General features: G+C 35.3%; 1 protein-coding gene across 1 annotated transcript; it reads left to right on the top strand.

Moving 5' to 3' along the window:
* Positions 1–5: 5 nt before the first annotated feature.
* NCAPG (non-SMC condensin I complex, subunit G) lies at positions 6–18,620 on the top strand (the record flags this gene model as incomplete). The annotated part of the gene is made up of 15 exons (XM_008947189.1): positions 6–53; positions 417–623; positions 1,486–1,714; positions 3,191–3,336; positions 4,231–4,315; positions 5,476–5,668; positions 7,945–8,094; positions 10,536–10,676; positions 11,646–11,769; positions 13,141–13,230; positions 13,391–13,570; positions 14,024–14,134; positions 16,237–16,356; positions 17,879–18,115; positions 18,439–18,620. Coding segments are annotated over 15 exons (2,243 nt in total), but the record flags the coding sequence as incomplete, so codon positions are not given.
* Positions 18,621–19,190: the final 570 nt, after the last annotated feature.

The following is a 19,190-nucleotide window of genomic DNA, read 5'->3' on the forward strand; positions in this document are numbered from 1 at the left end:
CGCACCAGAACCACGCGAGGCTTGTTGTGGCTTTGAAGAACACCTACGCTCAGGTACGCCGGGCCTCGGGCGGGCGCTGGGGGGCTGGACCCGTCAGGCGGAGGGGCAGGCCGGGCGCTCGGGGAGGCGATGGAAGCTGTTTGGGTACATGAGAAGTCGGTGTGACACGGGATAGTAATGAGTGAGTTGTACTGACTGCCCCTCTTAAACCTGTTAGCAGGAAAATGTAAACTCTAGAGCAGAGCCCAGCAGGCCAACCGTATGCCTGCTGTGGCGTTAAAGCGGAGAGTGCACCTTTGCACGTTTAAATGGAAGCTGTTGGTTATAAACCCATTTTTTTTTTTTCTGTGGTGCTGCTCTTGAAAGATGAACTGCGTATTTAGTTTTGCTGTGGTTTGATTTTTCTTTTTTTACAGTTGGAAGATAAGGAATGTTTTCATGAAAAATTCGTTCATTTCCTTAAGTATGCTATGATAATCTACAAGCGGGAACCAGCAGTGGAACAAGTGATCAATTTTGTGGCCAGTTTTGTTACTTCATTTTATCAAATGGAGAAAGTGGATGGTGGTGAGGAAAGAGAAGATAATTTACTTCTGAATTATGTGTTTAACTTTTTACTTGAGGTACAGTCACACTTATTAAATCTTTAACATAACAAATTGAAATTCCGTGCAGTGGGGAAAACTTGCTGGCTCTTGTGATGATACCTAGTAAGTAGAACTTAAAAAGTGAAAGCGAGACAGAGCTAGTATTAGGAATAACTCCCCATCCCCATAAAACACCAAACCCACTCAATAACCCAACAATCAGATTACAAGAGTTAGATCCGTGAGGAATATGAACTGTTTTCTTATTTTACTGTCAGATGTTTCATTATAGGCTTTAATGTAGATGCATGTATAAGCATAGAATTCTGGGAGTGCTGTAGAAATTAGTTTATACTGTTTCTTTGTTAAGTAAAAATATTACAAGATCGTTTCTTATGAATATAGTTGGCACGTGTATTCTTCCTTTCTGCTCACTGAAAGCAGAATAAAGACGACCAGCAATTCCAGTAGTATGAAAACATAAGTAAAATTACTTTTTCTTAAACTAGTGCTTTGACATGGAAAAATTACTGATCAGGCCAAGATCACTAGTCATCATTGCTGGCATCTTTTTGTTTTATTTTTTTTCCTCTAATGTTTTATGGCAACAAATTGGTAAGTTAGCTAATGTACTGTAGTCTACCGTGAGTGGGAAGCATGTTTCGTCCTTGTGTAGGCATTGCTAATTATGTCCAGTGCCACTGATCTGGGTGATGGGCCATAATTGTTTTTCTGCTCTGTGCCTTTTTAAACATAAACGTAAATAGGAGAAGCTTTTGAAATACAGAAGTGCATATTTCACGTACTGTATAGAATATTAAGTACTTCATTTGCACATTAGTAATGTTATGCTGGAAATGAGAAAGGTGTCATTATAAACAATTTTTCTTTCCCCAAGTCTCACGATGCAAACAGCCATGCAGTTAGATTTCGAACGTGTCAGCTTGTTAACAAGATTTTGGGAAATATGCCAGAGAATGCCCAGATTGATGATGACTTATTTGATAAAATCAATGAAGCTATGATGATTAGACTTAAAGATAAATTTTCAAACGTGAGAATTCAGGCTGTCTTGGCCCTGTCAAGACTTCAAGATCCTAAGGATGAAAACTGCCCTGTTGTTAATAGTAAGTAGTATTGAGTTTTTTCTTTTTAAGGACATTTGTCCATTTACATTGCTTTAAAAAAAATTTTAAGCATTTTTTTTTAAGCATCGAGGAAACAAATCTTGGAGAATATTCTTCTGAGTCTGTAAACTGTGGAACTCTGCCAGAGGCTGTAATTGCAGAGTTGTGTACAAGGGGAAAAGGCAGAACTGCTTGAAGGAGAGATCTGCTGGGGGTTAAAGGACAGAGAACTCATATTTGTCTCAGGCTGTTTTAGGAACTGAACACAGCTGATATGATGAGAGAGTAATGGCATGTTCTGAATTGGGGTGGAGATATGGTATGTGCTGGCTCAGTTCTTATACTTTAACATTTTTTACTATTAATTGAATTTGTATGAAACCACTTATAGGAGTAGAAATTATAATAGAAAACCTAATTTTATCTCAAATTATGGCTGTTGGCCCTATGAGAGGCAAACAGGTTACTGACATTGTTGAGCTATGCAGTTTTTGGCTTTTAAAAAAAAAAAATTTAAAATTTTTTTATTTGGGTTTTTTTTTTTCCAAATCTTTTCTTATTCATGGGTCACTTTCTTGAAGAGATCAGCTTGTCTGTAACCCAGGTTTTTTGATGCTGTTTTTGTGCCATTTGTGGGTTTCTTTGTGTATGATATGATTCTTGACTAAGCTTCTACTTTCACTGCCTCCAGGTAGATGGACTGTACATTTATACCAGCACTGCTGCTGAGACTTGATTTCACTTTACATAGTTTTTTATGAAAAGAAAGATAATTGGGGTTTATTTGTTGTTAAGGTACCTTATTTGAAAATAATTTTCTAAGTTTTTGTTTATAAGCTGCTTATTTAGGAGCATATGAATTTCATAGTCATTATCTCACAGAACAAGATGAATTCCAGTATTTTTTGAATAAATTCTTTTTGTTACTGCTTTTAAATTTGAAGAAAGGCCAAGATGATAATAGAAAGCATTATGTGAGAGGTTTACTGTTAGATCTTTGTTATGATTAATAAAGATTGGAGTTTTACATTTATAGCAAAATTTGAAGTTCCACCTCAGAGATAATGAAGATGTGTAGCCAGTGAATATAGGTCTGAAGGAGACAAGATTTGGAAGCAATTTGTGGATTTTTTTTTCTTTTTGTGTGTTTTGTTTTTATTTAATCCAGCAAGTGACAAAGTGGTTATTTATAGGTGGGATCTAGAGTAACAATTTTCAGAGTTAACTGCAGAACTACTTACGATTGCAATACTAGTTTTGTAGCTGCATTTCTTTTGAGGTGATAGCTCAGCATGCAAATGCCATAAAATCTTGGGGTTGTGGCCCTAAACTGTTTCCGAAATTTGTATGAGCTGTACAGGGGTAGGGGAGAGGTTTTAGTAACAGCTGCTGAATATTTTTTTTTTTACTATTTTCTGGTTTTCTATACTTTTCATATGAGTTTGGAAAACATTATTGTGACTATTTTACTTTCAGTTTACAACACATTGCTTGAAAATGATTCAAATTCAGAAGTGAGGCGTGCAGTGCTATCATGTATTGCTCCATCAGCAAGAACTTTGCCAAAAATTGTAGGCCGCACTATGGATGTAAAGGAAGCTGTCAGGAAGCTGGCATATGAGGTAAATTGGATCACTTATTAGTTTAAAAGACTGACTTAGGAAAAAGGCTTTAAATCTTTTATTAAATTTCTTGTGTTAAACAAATAATTGTTAAACAGTTAAATAATTTATTTTCACCTACCAGAATTTTGAGGGGGAACTTAATGAAAGTTTTCAAGTTGAAAACCCTGAACTTGACTGCAAAGCTTGCTTGATAGAAGTTACTATTGTGATAGAACTCAGCTCTTGAGGATAAGGCAGTAAAAGTATAAATGATATATACTATCTGTGAGTTTCTATCTATGCGTTTTGTGATTTGTAAAGCAATTTTTTTTCTGTTATTCCATAAAAAAGTTAGGATCACAGCAATACTAGTGTAAAAAAACTTGCATAGTTTTTGGTACTCCAGTTTTGGGAAATACTAACCATTACTTTATATGTAAAGGTAGGGGCAAGAATGTGTTCTACTGTGTATATTTCTTGTGCAGGCATCCTAGGCAAGATCTATAAACAAAAAGTTAAGTCCATCTCTGACCCATTTTCTGCTCTTTCTTAATATAGATTAAATTCAGCTGTTTAACTGAATCTCTGTGTTAGTAGGCTTTAAGAAAAGTACATATTTTGGCCTTTCCGTTGCTCTTGGAGCTTTAAAGAGTTTTCATATCCAGATGTTGCATTCAAGCAGAGCTGCCAAACTTCTAAGCTAATTGTTAAGTTTATTGTTACTTTATTTTACATCTTTGTCCATGCACTGCTTGTTAATATATTGGTACAACGTTGATGGTGTAAGTATTACAGGCTTTTACTGACTTAGGATTTCTTTGGAAGGATGAAACAGTTTAAAACTACAGGTAGTTTATGAATTCAGTTGTTATAATTTGTAGAAATTTAATTTTATATTTTCATTTTTTTAAGGTTTTGGCAGAAAAAGTTCACATGAGAGCTCTGTCAATAGCACAGAGAGTTAAGCTGTTGCAACAAGGATTTAATGACAGATCTGGTAGGAGATCATCTTCCTTAACATCTTAATACAAATATTTAAGAGAGAATACTTTCTAGTGTTTTGCAGATGATTTATGTGGAAACTGTGATGGCAATAGTAAGGAGCTCAAAGGGGGAGTTGTGAGGTAGTGGGAAATATTTAAGCACAATAAATTCTGCTTCCTGATTTTTTTTTTTTTTCCAATCCCTTTATAGTGGACAAACCAGAAAAGGATTGCACTTCTGAAAAACTTGAAAGCCAGTGAGCTCTGAAATAGGACTAAATGCTATTAAAATTAAAAAGCAACAGTGTAATTAAACAGAGAAATAGAAAAATGTAATTTAACTTGGTGCATTTTGAAAAATCTTAGAGATATTTTTGTAACTAATATATTAAGGAATTAAAATATAAATATTAATATCAGCTTGATATTTGTTTGAACAAATATCCTATGTGCTTTTGGAAATAAATCTTATCAGCTATTTTTTTAACTAGCTTGAATGTGGTAGAAGCATGATGTTTTTACTTCCCCCAGACTATCAGCCTTTCTGCTTCCTGGCTTAAATCAGTGTGCGTGTGTTAATGATGTACGTATTGTAGATGCTTTCATGAACACTGTTTTCCTTCATTAAATAGTACACTACTGGTCCAGAAACTATTTGTGGCAATGGGGAGGAGGGTCTTAAGGTGTCTTTCTGTATATTTCCTAATTCAGCTGAATAACTGAATTAATATCAGAATTCTGTGTGGCAGTTCAGACTACAGATCCGTACAGCTGTATCCTTCCTCCAAAAGTGGCCAATCCCTGTATGCCCAAAATAGAGTAATTATATAACAGTGCTTCCCCAGAAAGCCCTGCAGGACTTAATGGTTTGTAGATTTTCTGTGTTGAGGTGATGGCTGTAGGTGTAACAGCTTTTGGACAGAGGGATGTTCTTTCTTTATTCCCTGTGGGGAGGGGGAATATGTTGCCTCAAAAATGTAGCAGTGCTCCATATGGTATTTCTTATTTAACTATTTTGGTTTCTTTTAATTTTTTTATAATAATGTTAAGTTGAACTGTATAATAACTTCTTTGCACAAAGCTTTCTATGAAAAATTATTTGTGAAAGTATGTTGAGAACTTGGTACTTTTTGACCATTAATATTCTACACAATACAAATTCCTGTGTCATTAGATGCTGTTAAGGAGGCAATGAAAAAGAAGCTGCTTCAAGCCTGGTTACAATTGACTGAAGGGGATCTCTTAGAATTGCTTCATCGACTGGATGTGGAGGACTGCCCAGAAGTGGCCATTCCAGTACTAAATGCTGTGTTTTCATTATCCTCCCTTCCTGACTTGGTTCAGAACTGTAAAACCCTTGACAGCAGGTATGTAGATCGGTTTTAATTTCGAAGAGATGACTATGTTGTAGAACACTATTAAATTAAATGTTATATCTAAATGGGGATCAGAGTAGCTATGACCTTGGATGAAAGACTGATACTGTGGTGTAAGCCATGGTGTCTCCCTTGTGTTTCCATACTTCAGTGTATGGGATATGCTTCTTCTTTTAAAAAAGATCTGCATTCACCAGCTGAAAAAGTTTTTGTGCTAGATAAGCAGGGAAAAAAAATTAAAAATGTCTTTGACTTGTTTCCTGAACACCCCAAAAATCACACTCCTAGAATTTAACAGATAGCAGCAAATTAATCAACTAAACAAGCATTTCTGTAAGTAACAATTTAGTCTAAGTTGTTTTATTTTCTGTGCTGTCCGTAGATCTTACAATAAAGTCTATTTTACCTCCACAACTAATTTTCTCTCTTGTAGCCTGTGGTACTGAAAAGCTCATTTTCTCCCATTCCTTCTCCCTCTTGGAATGGTTCTGATCTTTCTCAAATGTTTTCTAGTGCATTTTGGCTTTCCTCTGTTTTTGCTGAGCTAGAGGCAGCACAGTTTGGGGTTGGTTCAGTTATCTATGAAATGTTTGGAGAATCAATCAGAATGGAATTATTTGGATTGTGATTTCAGCCTTCTTTTGGAGGTGTTATTATTAACAGAACTTGACAGAAGTTGGTATCTTAGAGGCTTCTTTTCCTGTGTGTAATGCTTTGGTAGAATTTGATTAAGTGAGTTCCTAAGCTCTAAAGAAGATAGTGTGATGAATATTAAAATCCATATAGCAAAAATGAAGAGGGGAAGAAGCCAAGAAATTAGAAGCTGTAGGAAATTACTAAGGGAGACAAAAAGGTGAGAAGAAACAGCTTAATTGAGGCAGCCAGAGTGGAATGAATATTAACAGTGGCAGGAGTCTAATCTCGGATGAGAAACTTAAATGACAAATTGTCACTGATTTCAAAAGTGATTTAAAATAAAAATCTTATTTTTTGTTTTGGAGGAAAATTTGTAATGTCATCATATGAAGTGTCTTGCATGCTAGAGTAGCTTATGACTGATGTTTTGAAATCAGTAGATACTACATACTCTGCACTCCAGACCTGCAGATGTGCACCTCTCTGGCTTGAAAAAGTGCTAATAATGGTAAAATAACTTCCTTAGATTCTCTGGAAGTGTGCCAATGTCTTAGGAAGCTCAAAAGAAAAGTTATGTAGTTATGGGCATGTCAGTCTGACTTCAGTCCTGCACAAAATAAGCTTCCATTCTGTGAACAACTGGACTGATTTTTTTTTTTTTTTAAAAAGTCTCTGTTAGACTAATGACATTTTGAGAAGTGAGAGAAATTATTCAGCCTGTGAGGCTATCTGATCTATGGAAAATATTGGGCTTGTTCTTATATGGTGTTCCTGACCACAGTTTGAGTTATGTGGAATCATGATGAGAGCTTAGATTTTTAAAGTGCATGAATTCTGTTTGTGAAATTATCTTTTAAATAAAGGCATATCAGATTAATGGGAAGCCCTCAAATGGTCATTTTCAATCTGTGTTGCTGAGGTGTTTTTTTATTTTTTATTTTTTGTGTATGTGTGAGAGGCCTAAAAAAACCAGAGTTGTTGTTGATAGTTTGCAAGTAAAATAGTATTCAAGGCAGTGCAAAGTACCACTGACAGTGATGCTCTCTTTTCTGTTTTGAGGTAGAATTAATGCACAACTGAATGTTCTGCTTCTGAAAACAAAGATTATATGTCATGGTTAGCAAAAGACTGATTATGAAAAGGAAGGGTGTCCTATTACTGGTAAATGAAGGATGAGCTTAGAGATGCTGAGAAGCAGTTCTATTACTTTTTGTGTTTGACGTACTGTGATTGCTACTTGAATGTTGTGTGAAGGTTGTCTAGTAAGAGCAGAAGCAGCAATTCATAAACAGAAGCTGAGAAGTAGTTGAATGCAGTTGTTGCATTTCTGCAGATTAATGGAGTTCAGTTTGCCGGATTTTTACAGTGATAACAAGGTTTCATAGAGTTCATGGGTGCTTGCTGTGGAAGGTCTGAAGGGCTGAGCAGAATCTTTCTGCAAATGGGTATGAACAGCCTTGATTTAAAATACCGACAAGTGCAACGTAGTGAGAGGTTCAGGGACCTTAGTGCCCTCACTAAGAAGGAGGAATTTACCTTTGTCAGGCTTTATTTTAGGAAGAAATCTATTTCTGTGCATTTGTTGTCTTTGACCCTATTTTATTTCTCAATCTGTGTTTATTTTTGTTTAGAAAACTGATTCCACTGGAAGACTTAACAGCTGAGAATGTGTTATATTGGAGATGTCTTTGTGAATATGTAAAATCAAAAGGTGAAGAAGGTGAAGATTTACTAGAGCAGGTGTTGCCAGAACCAGCTATATATGCAGATTACTTATTAAGGTACATTGCATTTAAAAATAAATGTCTTGCCACTAAAACAGATTATCTAATTTTTTAAAGTAGAGAATGCTTTTTATTCAACTATTCAGATTTCCTCCAACGCCAGAGTAGTGCTTGAACAGGGATTTAAAAAAAAAATTAAAACTTTAAAAAAAGCTTTGTAAGAGAATTTACTTCTTTCAAACGAACTGTAAAAAGCAAATTTATAACTTAAAGTATTTTGAGTGTCCTTTCTCATGAATTGTCAGCCAGATGGACTGCTACATCAGTAGTGTATAATTCTTTGCCATTTAAGATAACAGAGTAATTGTTCCGTAATGTGCATCTATCCTTTGCTCATCTGTTATGTGAGTTGCTGTGTGTTTGCAAAGAGCTTACAGTTTTTTAGAGCTTGCAGAAACAAATTGATTTGTTGGTAATTTATGAAAATAAAGTAAAATTTGATTGCTGTCCCCAAGAGAAGCATTTTTGAGAAGGAAAGTTCATTTCTTTCTCTCCTCTGGCCAGGCAGGCATGCTTCCCAAAAACTTACCTTTGAAGGCAGCGACAGAGCTGCAAAATGAGTTATCTAAAGAACATCTCTGGAGACTTTCAAAAGTCTCCTGGACACGTTCCTGTGTAACCTGCCCTACGTGAACCTGCTTTGGCAAGGGGATTGGACTAGATGATCTCCAGAGGTTCCTTCCAACCCCTACTATTCTGATTTAATTGAGGGGGAGGGGGATGAAAATTAAGTCAATCTTTTTAACCAAGTGAAGAAAGGTTTTGTTTTTTTTTTTTGTCTCAGCGGGATACTTTAGTCTTAACATAAAATTTGAACAGAATTTATGCTTGTGAGCATGGATTTTGAGAAATCTTAACTGAGGTATTGTACTTGCAAAATATAGAGTGAAGCTTCCTGAAATTATTATAAATCAAATATGCTGAAAAATGCTTTTTTTTTGGTAGGTGCTTCCCATTAAAAATATGCATATTCTTTTCTCACTTCAGTGGGTGTAGTATGCTAGTAGTACTTAGCAAAATCATCGCTACTTTCCAATGTGAAATGTGCTAACATGTTTCATAAACATTTAATAAATGAAGTGTCTATGCTTCCTTGATTTTGAAATGTGGATCCAGTCTGGTGGGTGCAAATTTATTCATTCATAATTAAAGAGTTCATAAAACATTTGTTCTCAAAAAAAAAAAATATTCATGCAATCTCTACGCAGAAAGGCTTCAATTATCTTCCCCTTCCGGAAGAAGTTGAGTAGGATTAATTAGATTTGCTAGTAGTTGTCTGCAGTATTGTTGGCTGTTAAACTATTCATTGCCGAGCTGTGCCACCAATTGCTTCAAGTAAGATTTGCAATTGTACAATTCAGGTCTTTATTCGCACAGTGAGAGTATCAGGCGAAGGAAGAAGCTGCAAGTCATTTAAAATTAAGAAAAAATGCAGTATTGTAAGCTTCATTTAGATATTTCACTATTATCTGGTGTGGCAACATTATTGCTAAATTATCAGAAACAGCTGCTTACAGTGTTGTAATTTCAGATGTTCTTAAATAGTAGCTACATGCAAAGTTTTTGTCCTAACTTTGAAGAATTTTTAAAAATTTACTAAATTTAATTAGCTATTGAAAATATCTGCAAAGCTGTGATAAAAATAAGCATCTTTTCTCCAGCTTATATCAGAATTCAAATTTTACCTATTACATCATATTTGGTATTGGATTTTGTACATGATGCTTCATGCCAGATTATCTGAACATGTCTGCTGTCATTGATGGATAAAAGAAAAGAACAGTGACTCTAGAAAGATAAAGAAACACAACAGACTGATTACACTTTCCATGCTGTGTGGCTGAGTTTATCTGACAACAGATTGCTCATCTTCCACTTGATCAGATAAAGAATTTCAAACCCCCTGCACACTTCAATGATTGTCTTGTATTTTGTTTTGTAGTCAGTGTAACACTTCTGAACATGTAGAAGGATACCTAGTATCTAGATATGCAGAAAAATACTAGTGTTGTATATGAGAAAAATGGTACGCTATGTACATCTGTTCCTAAGATGCTGCCTTTTATGCAGGGGTACAGACCTGAAATTGCCAAAAGAGTAAGAAACGGAAAAGTACAAGTTATGCTTGTACATGCTTTCTCAAACAAGGGATTTTTTTCATGAAGTGCATGATGTTCAAACTGTACATTATTTGGTCTAAGTAACTTTCTGGATCTATTAATCCATGAAAAGAACGCAGACATTAATTTTTAAGGTTTGTAACTAAGATAAACACTTGTTAATACCGGACAGGGTTTTTGAGTTTGTGGGGTTTTTTTGGATGGGGGAGTGTGTCTTTCGTTTTTTTGGTGGTGTGTGGTTTTTTTGTAGTATGTTGGGCTTTTTTACTTTCCAACAATGATTCTGAATGTAATTATATCTGTTCTGTTTGGATACAGCTACCTTCAAAATATGCCAGTTCTTAGTGAAGAACAAAGAGAAGACTTTAATTGTTTTGAAAACCTGATGACAAAAGAATTTATAGGACAGCAACTGATTCTTATCATAGACTGCATGGATACCACAGAAGAAGGAGGGAGGTAGGCTTAAATATAAAAATCTGTGTTACTGGGCTTATGGCATTTGTGCCTGTGGACAGGCATTGAGTCTCTGCTGGGAAAATAACCTGATCAGACAGACAAAATGCAATTCTAAAGCCAGCTGGAAAAAAAGGCACAGTCTCTTTAATGGAGTTGTTCCCCAAAGCGTGTCAAGTATCGTCTGCTTATTTTTATGGAAAAATGAGTTTCAATGCAGATAAACATTTTTTTCGGGGAGAACAAGGTCAGTTGTTTTCATAACGTGTTCTTGAAATTCTGAAGTTACAAGACTGTTCCTTTGGAATGTAGTACATGAAAAATGAAAGGAGATAAATGGATTATTTCTCAGCAGATGACTCTAAGTAGCTTGTGTGTTTCTCGTGTTTTTAAGCCCAGTTTGCTCGTGCTTGAAAGGTTACAGATGGTTTAGATGCCAAACTGAACCGGACTGTGTTAACAGAGTCATTCCTCTCATTTGAACAGCCTTTTGATGTGAAGTAATGAGGGACATTTGGAAGTTCAAACCATCACAGGCATTTAATGAAAAATTGCAGTTATGATAGTACAAGAATAGCAATAATTTTAAACTCGCAGTGGAATGTGTTATCTGTATGCCAGACTGGCAGGATAGTTTAACTTGTAATTTTTTTTTTTTTAGTTTCCAGCCAGATAATTTCTATAAAGGCATTCTGCAGTACTGATAATCTGTTTTCTGCTGGTATGACCTTTTGTTGAACAGCAGAGACATCTGATTAAAGAAGTTCAGCATTTTCTAATCAAGAGATACGAAGTAAAATCAAGAAAGGACAAACATTGCTAAGAAAGAATTTCCATCAGTTAATACAGAAAAGTTTCTCTTATAATGTATTACAAAGTCTTCATAACATAAACTCAAAGTGGGTAAAATATTAACTCTTGTCTTCCATCTGAGTAAGCAAGTGGATTGTTTTTTTTTCTTCTTGAATTTAGAAAGCATCTGTTGGCTACTTTACAAAGGATTCTTATTCTACCTACAACTTCAACAGCCCTTGTATCTCTGCTTGCAGAAAGATTACTTGGTATTGTTAAGGATGATGACAGAAGGATTCAAATTGTAAGTAATTCTAAAGGCTCATTGCTTTCTATGCTCTACCTTCCCTGCATATCAAACAGCCCTTAGAAGGCATTTTAACAAAATATCAGGAGCTGAAGTATTTTTGATTGGGAAAAAACACTTGTTTAACTACTTTTTTACTTTTTTTTTTTTTTTTTTTTTTTTTTTTTTTTTTTTTTTTTTTTTGTGCTTAGCATAGCTGCATTTTGTTTTTCTGAAGATGTTTCTTTGAGATTTGGCTGGTCTTCTAAAAGTAATCCCCAAATTAGGAAAACATTACACTTCAACAGCCTGTTTCAGAATCCTTTGTCATATTAGCTCCAAACAATTTTAGCTAAAACATTCAAAGTGAGGTTAATTTAAGTTTCCAGGTTTCAAATTTGACTTCTCCCATTTGAGCTGAAATGGGTACTAAAAACCCGTATAAGAAAAGTATTTTATTTAGTAGAGTCTTTATATACAGCATAATCATTTAAACTGAACTCTTAAAAAATAGACCCTTGATTTTGCTCAAGTATTTCAAATGAACTCTGGACTTAAACAGGGACCACTTCTGGAAAACCTCAGTCCAGTGGCTAAAGCCTATGATAAATGTTTGTTACATGATTACAATGGAAGGACCATGATAATCTTCCTATTACAGTAAAATAGCAATAGTAAATGTATGCATTTCCAGAATTCTAGTGAGATACACTGAGTCAGTACATTTTGCTGATTTGGAACAGCTTGAGAGGAAGCTAAAGTTAAACTGAGGTGATCTGATACAGGATAAATCGAATTAAGACTATCCTTAAGACATTCAGTCTTTAGTTTTCCTCATGGTTCATCTCATTTTTTATTAATATAATGGGTCTAACTTTAAAGAAAACCCCCAATCAAATGAAAAATTCAGCCTACTTCTGCTTCTGTTTCTGTACATGTTTTTGGCTTGAGATTAAATTGCTCATGGTTTCTTATACTACATATGGTGTTTTATAGATCTTTAAATGACAATGTTCTTAGTTGTGTTTTGACTGAAGTAGTAAAAACCTAACTCTAGGTTCTAGTAATTCTTTTGAAAGCATGTATTCAGATCTAGAGATGATGTTGGCTGAAGTGTTGGCATAAACCCTGCTTAACTTATTGATGGATATATGGTCTTCTGTTTTCTTGCTTACCTTTCTAAATGGTAGAAAACACCAGACTTTCATGGTTAGACTGTGTATTGGAAAATGGAGGGTTCATTTGCCGTGAATTAGCTGTAGAGGGAGACTGCACTGATGTTCAATACTTTTTCAGAAGGATGGTATTTGAAATTTGGGAAAGCTAAATGCTTAGTATCTGACATCTGAGCTGAAATTAATGGCACTGATACATTGTTTGTAACAATAGATTGCAGAAATCATATCAGAAGTTCGTGAGCCAGTTGTTACAGTTGACCAGCCTGTTGATGTTGCTGAAATAAGAAAGCGGGAGCTCAAGGTAAGCAGATTTTAGTTAACAAGAGAAATGTTTTAAGCATATCCACCTAGGAGGAGTTTTATATGGTAGTGTGTTATTGGCTAGTGCCAATAGGGTATTGTTGGCTAATATAACAAAGGTTATGATATTATATTAATTTTCTCTTTACTTTGTATTTCAGTTGGCTGAAATAAAAGTGAAACTTTTTGAAGCAAAACAAGCTTTGGAAGAATGCATTGCTGTGCAGGATTTTAATAGAGCATCAGTATTAAAAGAGACAATAACTGAGTTGGAACAGAGAAAAAATGAACTGATAAAAGAAGCAGAGCAACCTGAAATTAAAGAAATGCGTGTGGAGAAGGTCTCTTCCTTTCCCATACTCCTAAGTGCTGGTTGTATTTTGATGTTTGTTTGTAGTTTTAAAAGTGTAGTTTGCCTTTGTGTCATCTAAATGTTTTTAAGTTGAAAATGGACACTTATGGTGTTAGTATTCTCCTTCTACATGTATAGAAGCTGATGGTATGCTCTAGCAAAGATTGAATTGCAGTTAAAACTGCTCTTTTGTCCATGAGTAACTAAAGAATTCAAAAGGGTCTTGTTTTCATCACTTTGAACTAGGTGTGGTAACATGAACCTGAATCTATTTTTATCACAATTTATAGATTTTGATTAATATTCTTGCACAACAAATGTGTAGAGGACAGGAAATGTTCATTTGGGTAGGGGAAAAATTGTGATTTATGTCCCTGTTCTTTTTACCACAGCTACCATTTGTACTAATAATGTATTTGTGTTTTCCCTGACCCATTTGAAGAATGATCCTGAAACACTGTTGAAGTGTCTGATGATGTGCTATGAGCTCCTGAAGATCATGTCCCTTTCTAAAGGAATTGGTCCAACTATTAAAGAACTCACTGAATCTCTGGTATGTAGGAATAAATACTGCTTACATTGTAATAAAAATGGATACATCATAACTGGCCCTTAAATGCTGGCAGGGTGGTTTGTGATTATTTCACAATCACTTTGCTGTATCTGTAGTGTTGTATCTGTAGTGCTGTGTCTGGCGCTTTTAAGACTTCCCAGAACCTCGTGTCTCAGAGGTAGAATCCAGATTCACTGTTCTGTACTCCTGTGCCAAAACTGGTTGTGGCAGAGAGACACTGAAATAAAACAGGAACATGGTAAATATTTGACTAATGCATGACGGTGAAGTACACTGTGTCAACTGTGGTGTGCTTAGGCATCTACTTACTGCCCTTGCTGGTATCTTAATTACTTGGATTTTTCTATCGACCGATGAGACTTCTAATAAAGAACTTTTAAGATTATTTTTTGTGTGTGTGTCTGCTAGTCAAAGGCTTTTTGTCTAGGAAAGACTGCAACTCATACAGACCTTTCTTTCATCCCTTCCATGTATGAGGAAAGATGTTTGGAGGGATACCTCCTCCATACTCTTTTTTTCCTATCTCCTTTGAAATGCAAAATATTTCTGTATTGAAAAATAAAGCAGTGGCATTATAGTCCTCTTACAGTCTACAAGATATATTTGCTAGTTTTAATTTTAAAGAGTATGGATTTTAAGAGTAGCATTGCTAAATATCACAGCTTTTTAACTATTACTGAGTGAGCAAACAAAATGGAAAAAAGTAATACGCCATTGTGTGAATGGTGCTAGCTCACCTGAAAACTGAGTGCAATTCTTACCTGTCTGGAAAGTTTTATATTTTAATTGGAAATGGTTAAGAGAAGGGTGGCAAGGAAAAGGTATGGAATGGCTTCTGTATGAAAAGGGACTAAATAGGTTACTTTTTCATAATCTGGAGGAGGGAGGACTTAAAGGTAGGATCTGAGAGAGGCCAGAATTCTTAAGACATGAATGTTATAGAGACAGTGAATAAGGATGGGTTGACCACCCCATAAAGCTAGCAACTAGCAAGCTCAGGACAAATTAAATGAGTTGATTCTTCACATATGTGATCTGTAGAATTCCTTGTCACAGGATGTGTATGTGACGAGCAGTTACGTAAATTTCAAGGAAGACTGAGCAAGTTAAAGAAAAATATTATGGAATGACTAGGTAGATAGGAACAGCCTCCCAGCTCTGGTGTGTCTCACCTGGAAATTGTTGGGGACTTGACAAGAACTGTTGAGAATTACCTCTTTAGTCTGTTTATGTAATAAACATTGTACAGGAATTTGATTTTGGTCTTTTTTGTTAACAAGACAATGGGCTAGATGACCTGACTCAGCATGGGCATTTATAGAATTCAAAGTTGCAAAGAAAATTACAACACCAATTTAGATTAGCTTAAGTGTAGTAGAACCACATCTGATTTCTCTCCAGATTTATAGAAATATTTTTAGAAATCTTAATTAGTGTTGCTGTGTTCCACAGAAACCTTTTTCATTAGGTCGTGTTTTCATTTTCACATTCGTTGTTTATTCCACTTTTCTTTCTACAAGATCCTGCTTCCATGTTATTGTTCCTGCCGAATTTTCACATATTACATGATTTTGGATATCTTTGTTGTTGCTTAAACTTCAACTGTTCAGTAAATGCAAAAATAGAAAATAGTGTCATTCTAAGTCTGCATGTTCTTTCATGTGGATTTTTACCGTTGTCTTCTCAAAACTATTCCAAGCGCATGAAGTGACATCTTTAGTTTGCAGCTTGGAACTGGGTGTTGCTTCTCTGCAAGAACTCTAACGTCTTTTATGAAGAAGTGTGTAGGGGGTTTGTTGTGTGCTTTTTTTTTAATTTCATGAGTGATAAACTCAATTTTGTTTGAAAACAAATTTATTAAAAACAAGTACAAAGCAAAACACTCACAGTTTTTGCCATTATTTTGTTGCTGATTTCAAACAGCATACTTGATTTACTAGTTTAGATTTAGATAAATAGAGCACATAGTAGTTCCCACTTTTCAAAACAAATTCTTTTTAGTTTTAGGGCAAGCACATTTTAGGAGTCAATATTTTGTTTTCAGTAATTTCATCTCTAAAGTCTAATATTATTGTTTCTAGATACTTCCTGGCATAACTAATGTCCATCCAGCTGTGAGAAATATGGCAGTTCTGTGTTTGGGGTGCTGTGGCCTTCAGAGCAAAGAATTTGCTCGACAACAGCTTACATTGCTGCTACAGGTAAAATGTCTGATGGAAAATGGAATGATGGTCCCTGTGACTTAGTAAATAAAACTAGTTTTGTGTCTGTAATAAGCTCTTCTACATAGTTGCTTTATTTGAAAACCAGCAATTCCTGATCTCCTAAAGATCTGAAGAGTATGATTCCATGTAGATTTTTCTCATGTCTAATAATATTCAAGCTTATATTATATTCTGGTAGTAGCTTGCTTTTTTGTAAGGTCACCTGCTGTCTTGAACATTTGTAGGAATTCTTCTGTAAGGTCTCATTGTCTCTGAACCTGTGAAATCAGTCGTGTTTATCTTAGTACAACACAGAAAAGGGAAGCTTAGGATTCTGTAAGCCTGCCTTCCTTGGGAGACCAAACGAAAAATGTGACTGTAATTGTTTATACATGTCAGTTACATACCTGTAATCTTGGGTGTCCAGTTTAATTTCTGAATTACTGACTTTGTATGGCTTAAGGAATTGAGCGCTCCATTAGAGGATAAAGCAATAGTCAAACTAGCAATCAATAGCATGTCCAAATGCCTATGGATATGGAACTGTTGAATACCCTAATACCCCCACCTCCCATCCTTCTGGTGAACGGTCTCATGCTGGCTCTACAGGTCACTTTTCAGGCCCTGGCTTGGAGAGGAGTGTAGGTGGCCCTTGTACCCTCTTGAGAGCGTGCTGATGTACATGCTCAGGAGAGCTGATGGGCAGGTGTTGAGATTGTGCTTGGCTGGGACGAGATGACAGAGCTGTCAGTCACCACAGCAGGAAAATTTTGGGTTCCTAGAAACTTAGTATATAGCATTATTTTTAATTTGCCTTTGAATATGCCTCATTAAAAGTCTGTGCTTGTTTAGGAAGGATTTCAGTTGCTTTAGCAATTTAAACTTCAAAATTAAGTAATTTCTGTAGGTACTAAACCCAATACTCATGTGTAGGCTGCCATCAAATGCAGGGTGTTGGACTAAACAGATATAGGATCTCTAGGCTAACCCATGATGGACCTATTATTTGAATGTTAATTTGAACTATAATACACATAGTAACCTAGGTAACTTTGACTTTTATTTACTATCTTGCTCCCTGATGTCTTTTGACATACTATTTATTTTAATTGATCTATACAGTATTTCAGAGAAGGGATTGTCTGATGTATTTTTTTTTTTTCTGCAATGCCTAACACTGTGGAGCTCCTATAGACAAACAAGCTTTCTGTTTGTCCAGTGACTATTTAGAAGATGAATACTAAAATTCTGTCTCACATGTACATGCTCACCCTTTAATTTAATTGATTTTCTGTAATAGAAATTGCATACGTGACTTGATAAATTATTTCCCAGACTGCATTACAAAATCAGGTTTAAACTTGTATCACACCTTTCTCAAGTTTGAAATTTCTCCCAAGTATTATAAAAAGTTTCCCAAATTAAATAATATTATTAAAGCAAAAAATCTTACTAGGCTTAATGTTAACACTGGTGGTCTACTCTAAGAAGATGAATGTATTTTCCTTATTAAACCTAGGTGTTACAAATAGATAATATAAAGGTAAAGCTCAGTGCTTTGAAGGCAATCTTTGATCAACTGATGCTGTTTGGGATTGAGCCATTTAAAGCCAGAAGAGGCAATGACTCTGCAAGTGAAGATGGACATACTAGAACTGAAAATTGTGAGGAAGAAAATAAAACAGTAGAGGAGGAAGATGACAATGCTACAATTCACAGCCTCCTGCAGCTTCTTTCTAGCTTCTTAGACAGTGAGGTAAGAAATACTGTAAAATTTGCCTTAGTTTTGTTTTAAAATTATTTTTGCAGAAGTTTTATTATTGCATTAGGTTGCATGTGGATATTACATGATGTGTAACTGAAATTAATAGCCTAATGTTAAAATAGTTGTGCTAGGAAATGACCACAGCTTTGTGACTGATCCAGACTACCATTACTCTTGAGCTAGCTTTGAATTCTGTCCAGGTGCAAATATGTGAATGTAGAGAATTGATTGGCAAAGTAAAATGTAGAGGAGTATTATAAAGTATAAGTAAAAAACACTGTGGTTGATGTGTGTATGATCAATTCTTTCTTCAGTTTTCAGAGCTTAGGACAGAAGCTGCAGAAGGCATAGCCAAACTGATGTTCTCTGGGAGGCTGGTTAGTGCCAAGCTTCTTTCCCGGCTTGTCTTGATGTGGTATAATCCTGTCACTGAAGAGGATACTCGGCTCAGACACTGTCTAGGAGTTTTCTTCCCTTTATTTGCTTATGCAAATAGGTATGGCCTTTGTAAATTATTATGTGAAAGCATACATTGGTCTAGCAGCTTTAGGAAGATATCAAAAGAGCAGGCCGGGTTGTTGTGGTTTGGGTTTTGTTTTTGATTTGCTTTTTAACCAAAGAATACTTCAATCTAAAGTCACAGCAGGTTCAAAATCTCCTGTTTATTTTGGTAGCGGACAAAGGAGGTACAAAGCTTATTTAAGGGGATAGGAGCTTAAATAGTAATTCTCATCTCCTTTCACTTGCTCAAAGGGAAAAAAAAATTTAACTTACTTTTCAGTTGCTGCCAGTGGTTTTGGCCAGTCTGATCTAGCTGAGTTTTTATCCATTTGATTTTGGCTTTTGTGTGTTTTTTTTTTTGTTTTGTTTTGTTTTTGTTTTTTTAATGGTTAAGATTTCACTTTAGGTGTGTTATACATTACCTTAACTATTTTTCCAAACCAAAACGAATGAATTTTTTTGTGACCAATAAATTGCCACATTAAGAGGGGAGTTCAGAAGGAAGTTGGTTTGGAGATGTGGGGGGGGTGGAAACTGCGAACAAATGTATTTTTGCTGTTGGCGG

This window comes from Merops nubicus, unplaced genomic scaffold, assembly GCF_000691845.1.
Source record: "Merops nubicus isolate BGI_N331 unplaced genomic scaffold, ASM69184v1 scaffold11619, whole genome shotgun sequence".
Classification (NCBI taxonomy): Eukaryota; Metazoa; Chordata; class Aves; order Coraciiformes; family Meropidae; genus Merops; species Merops nubicus.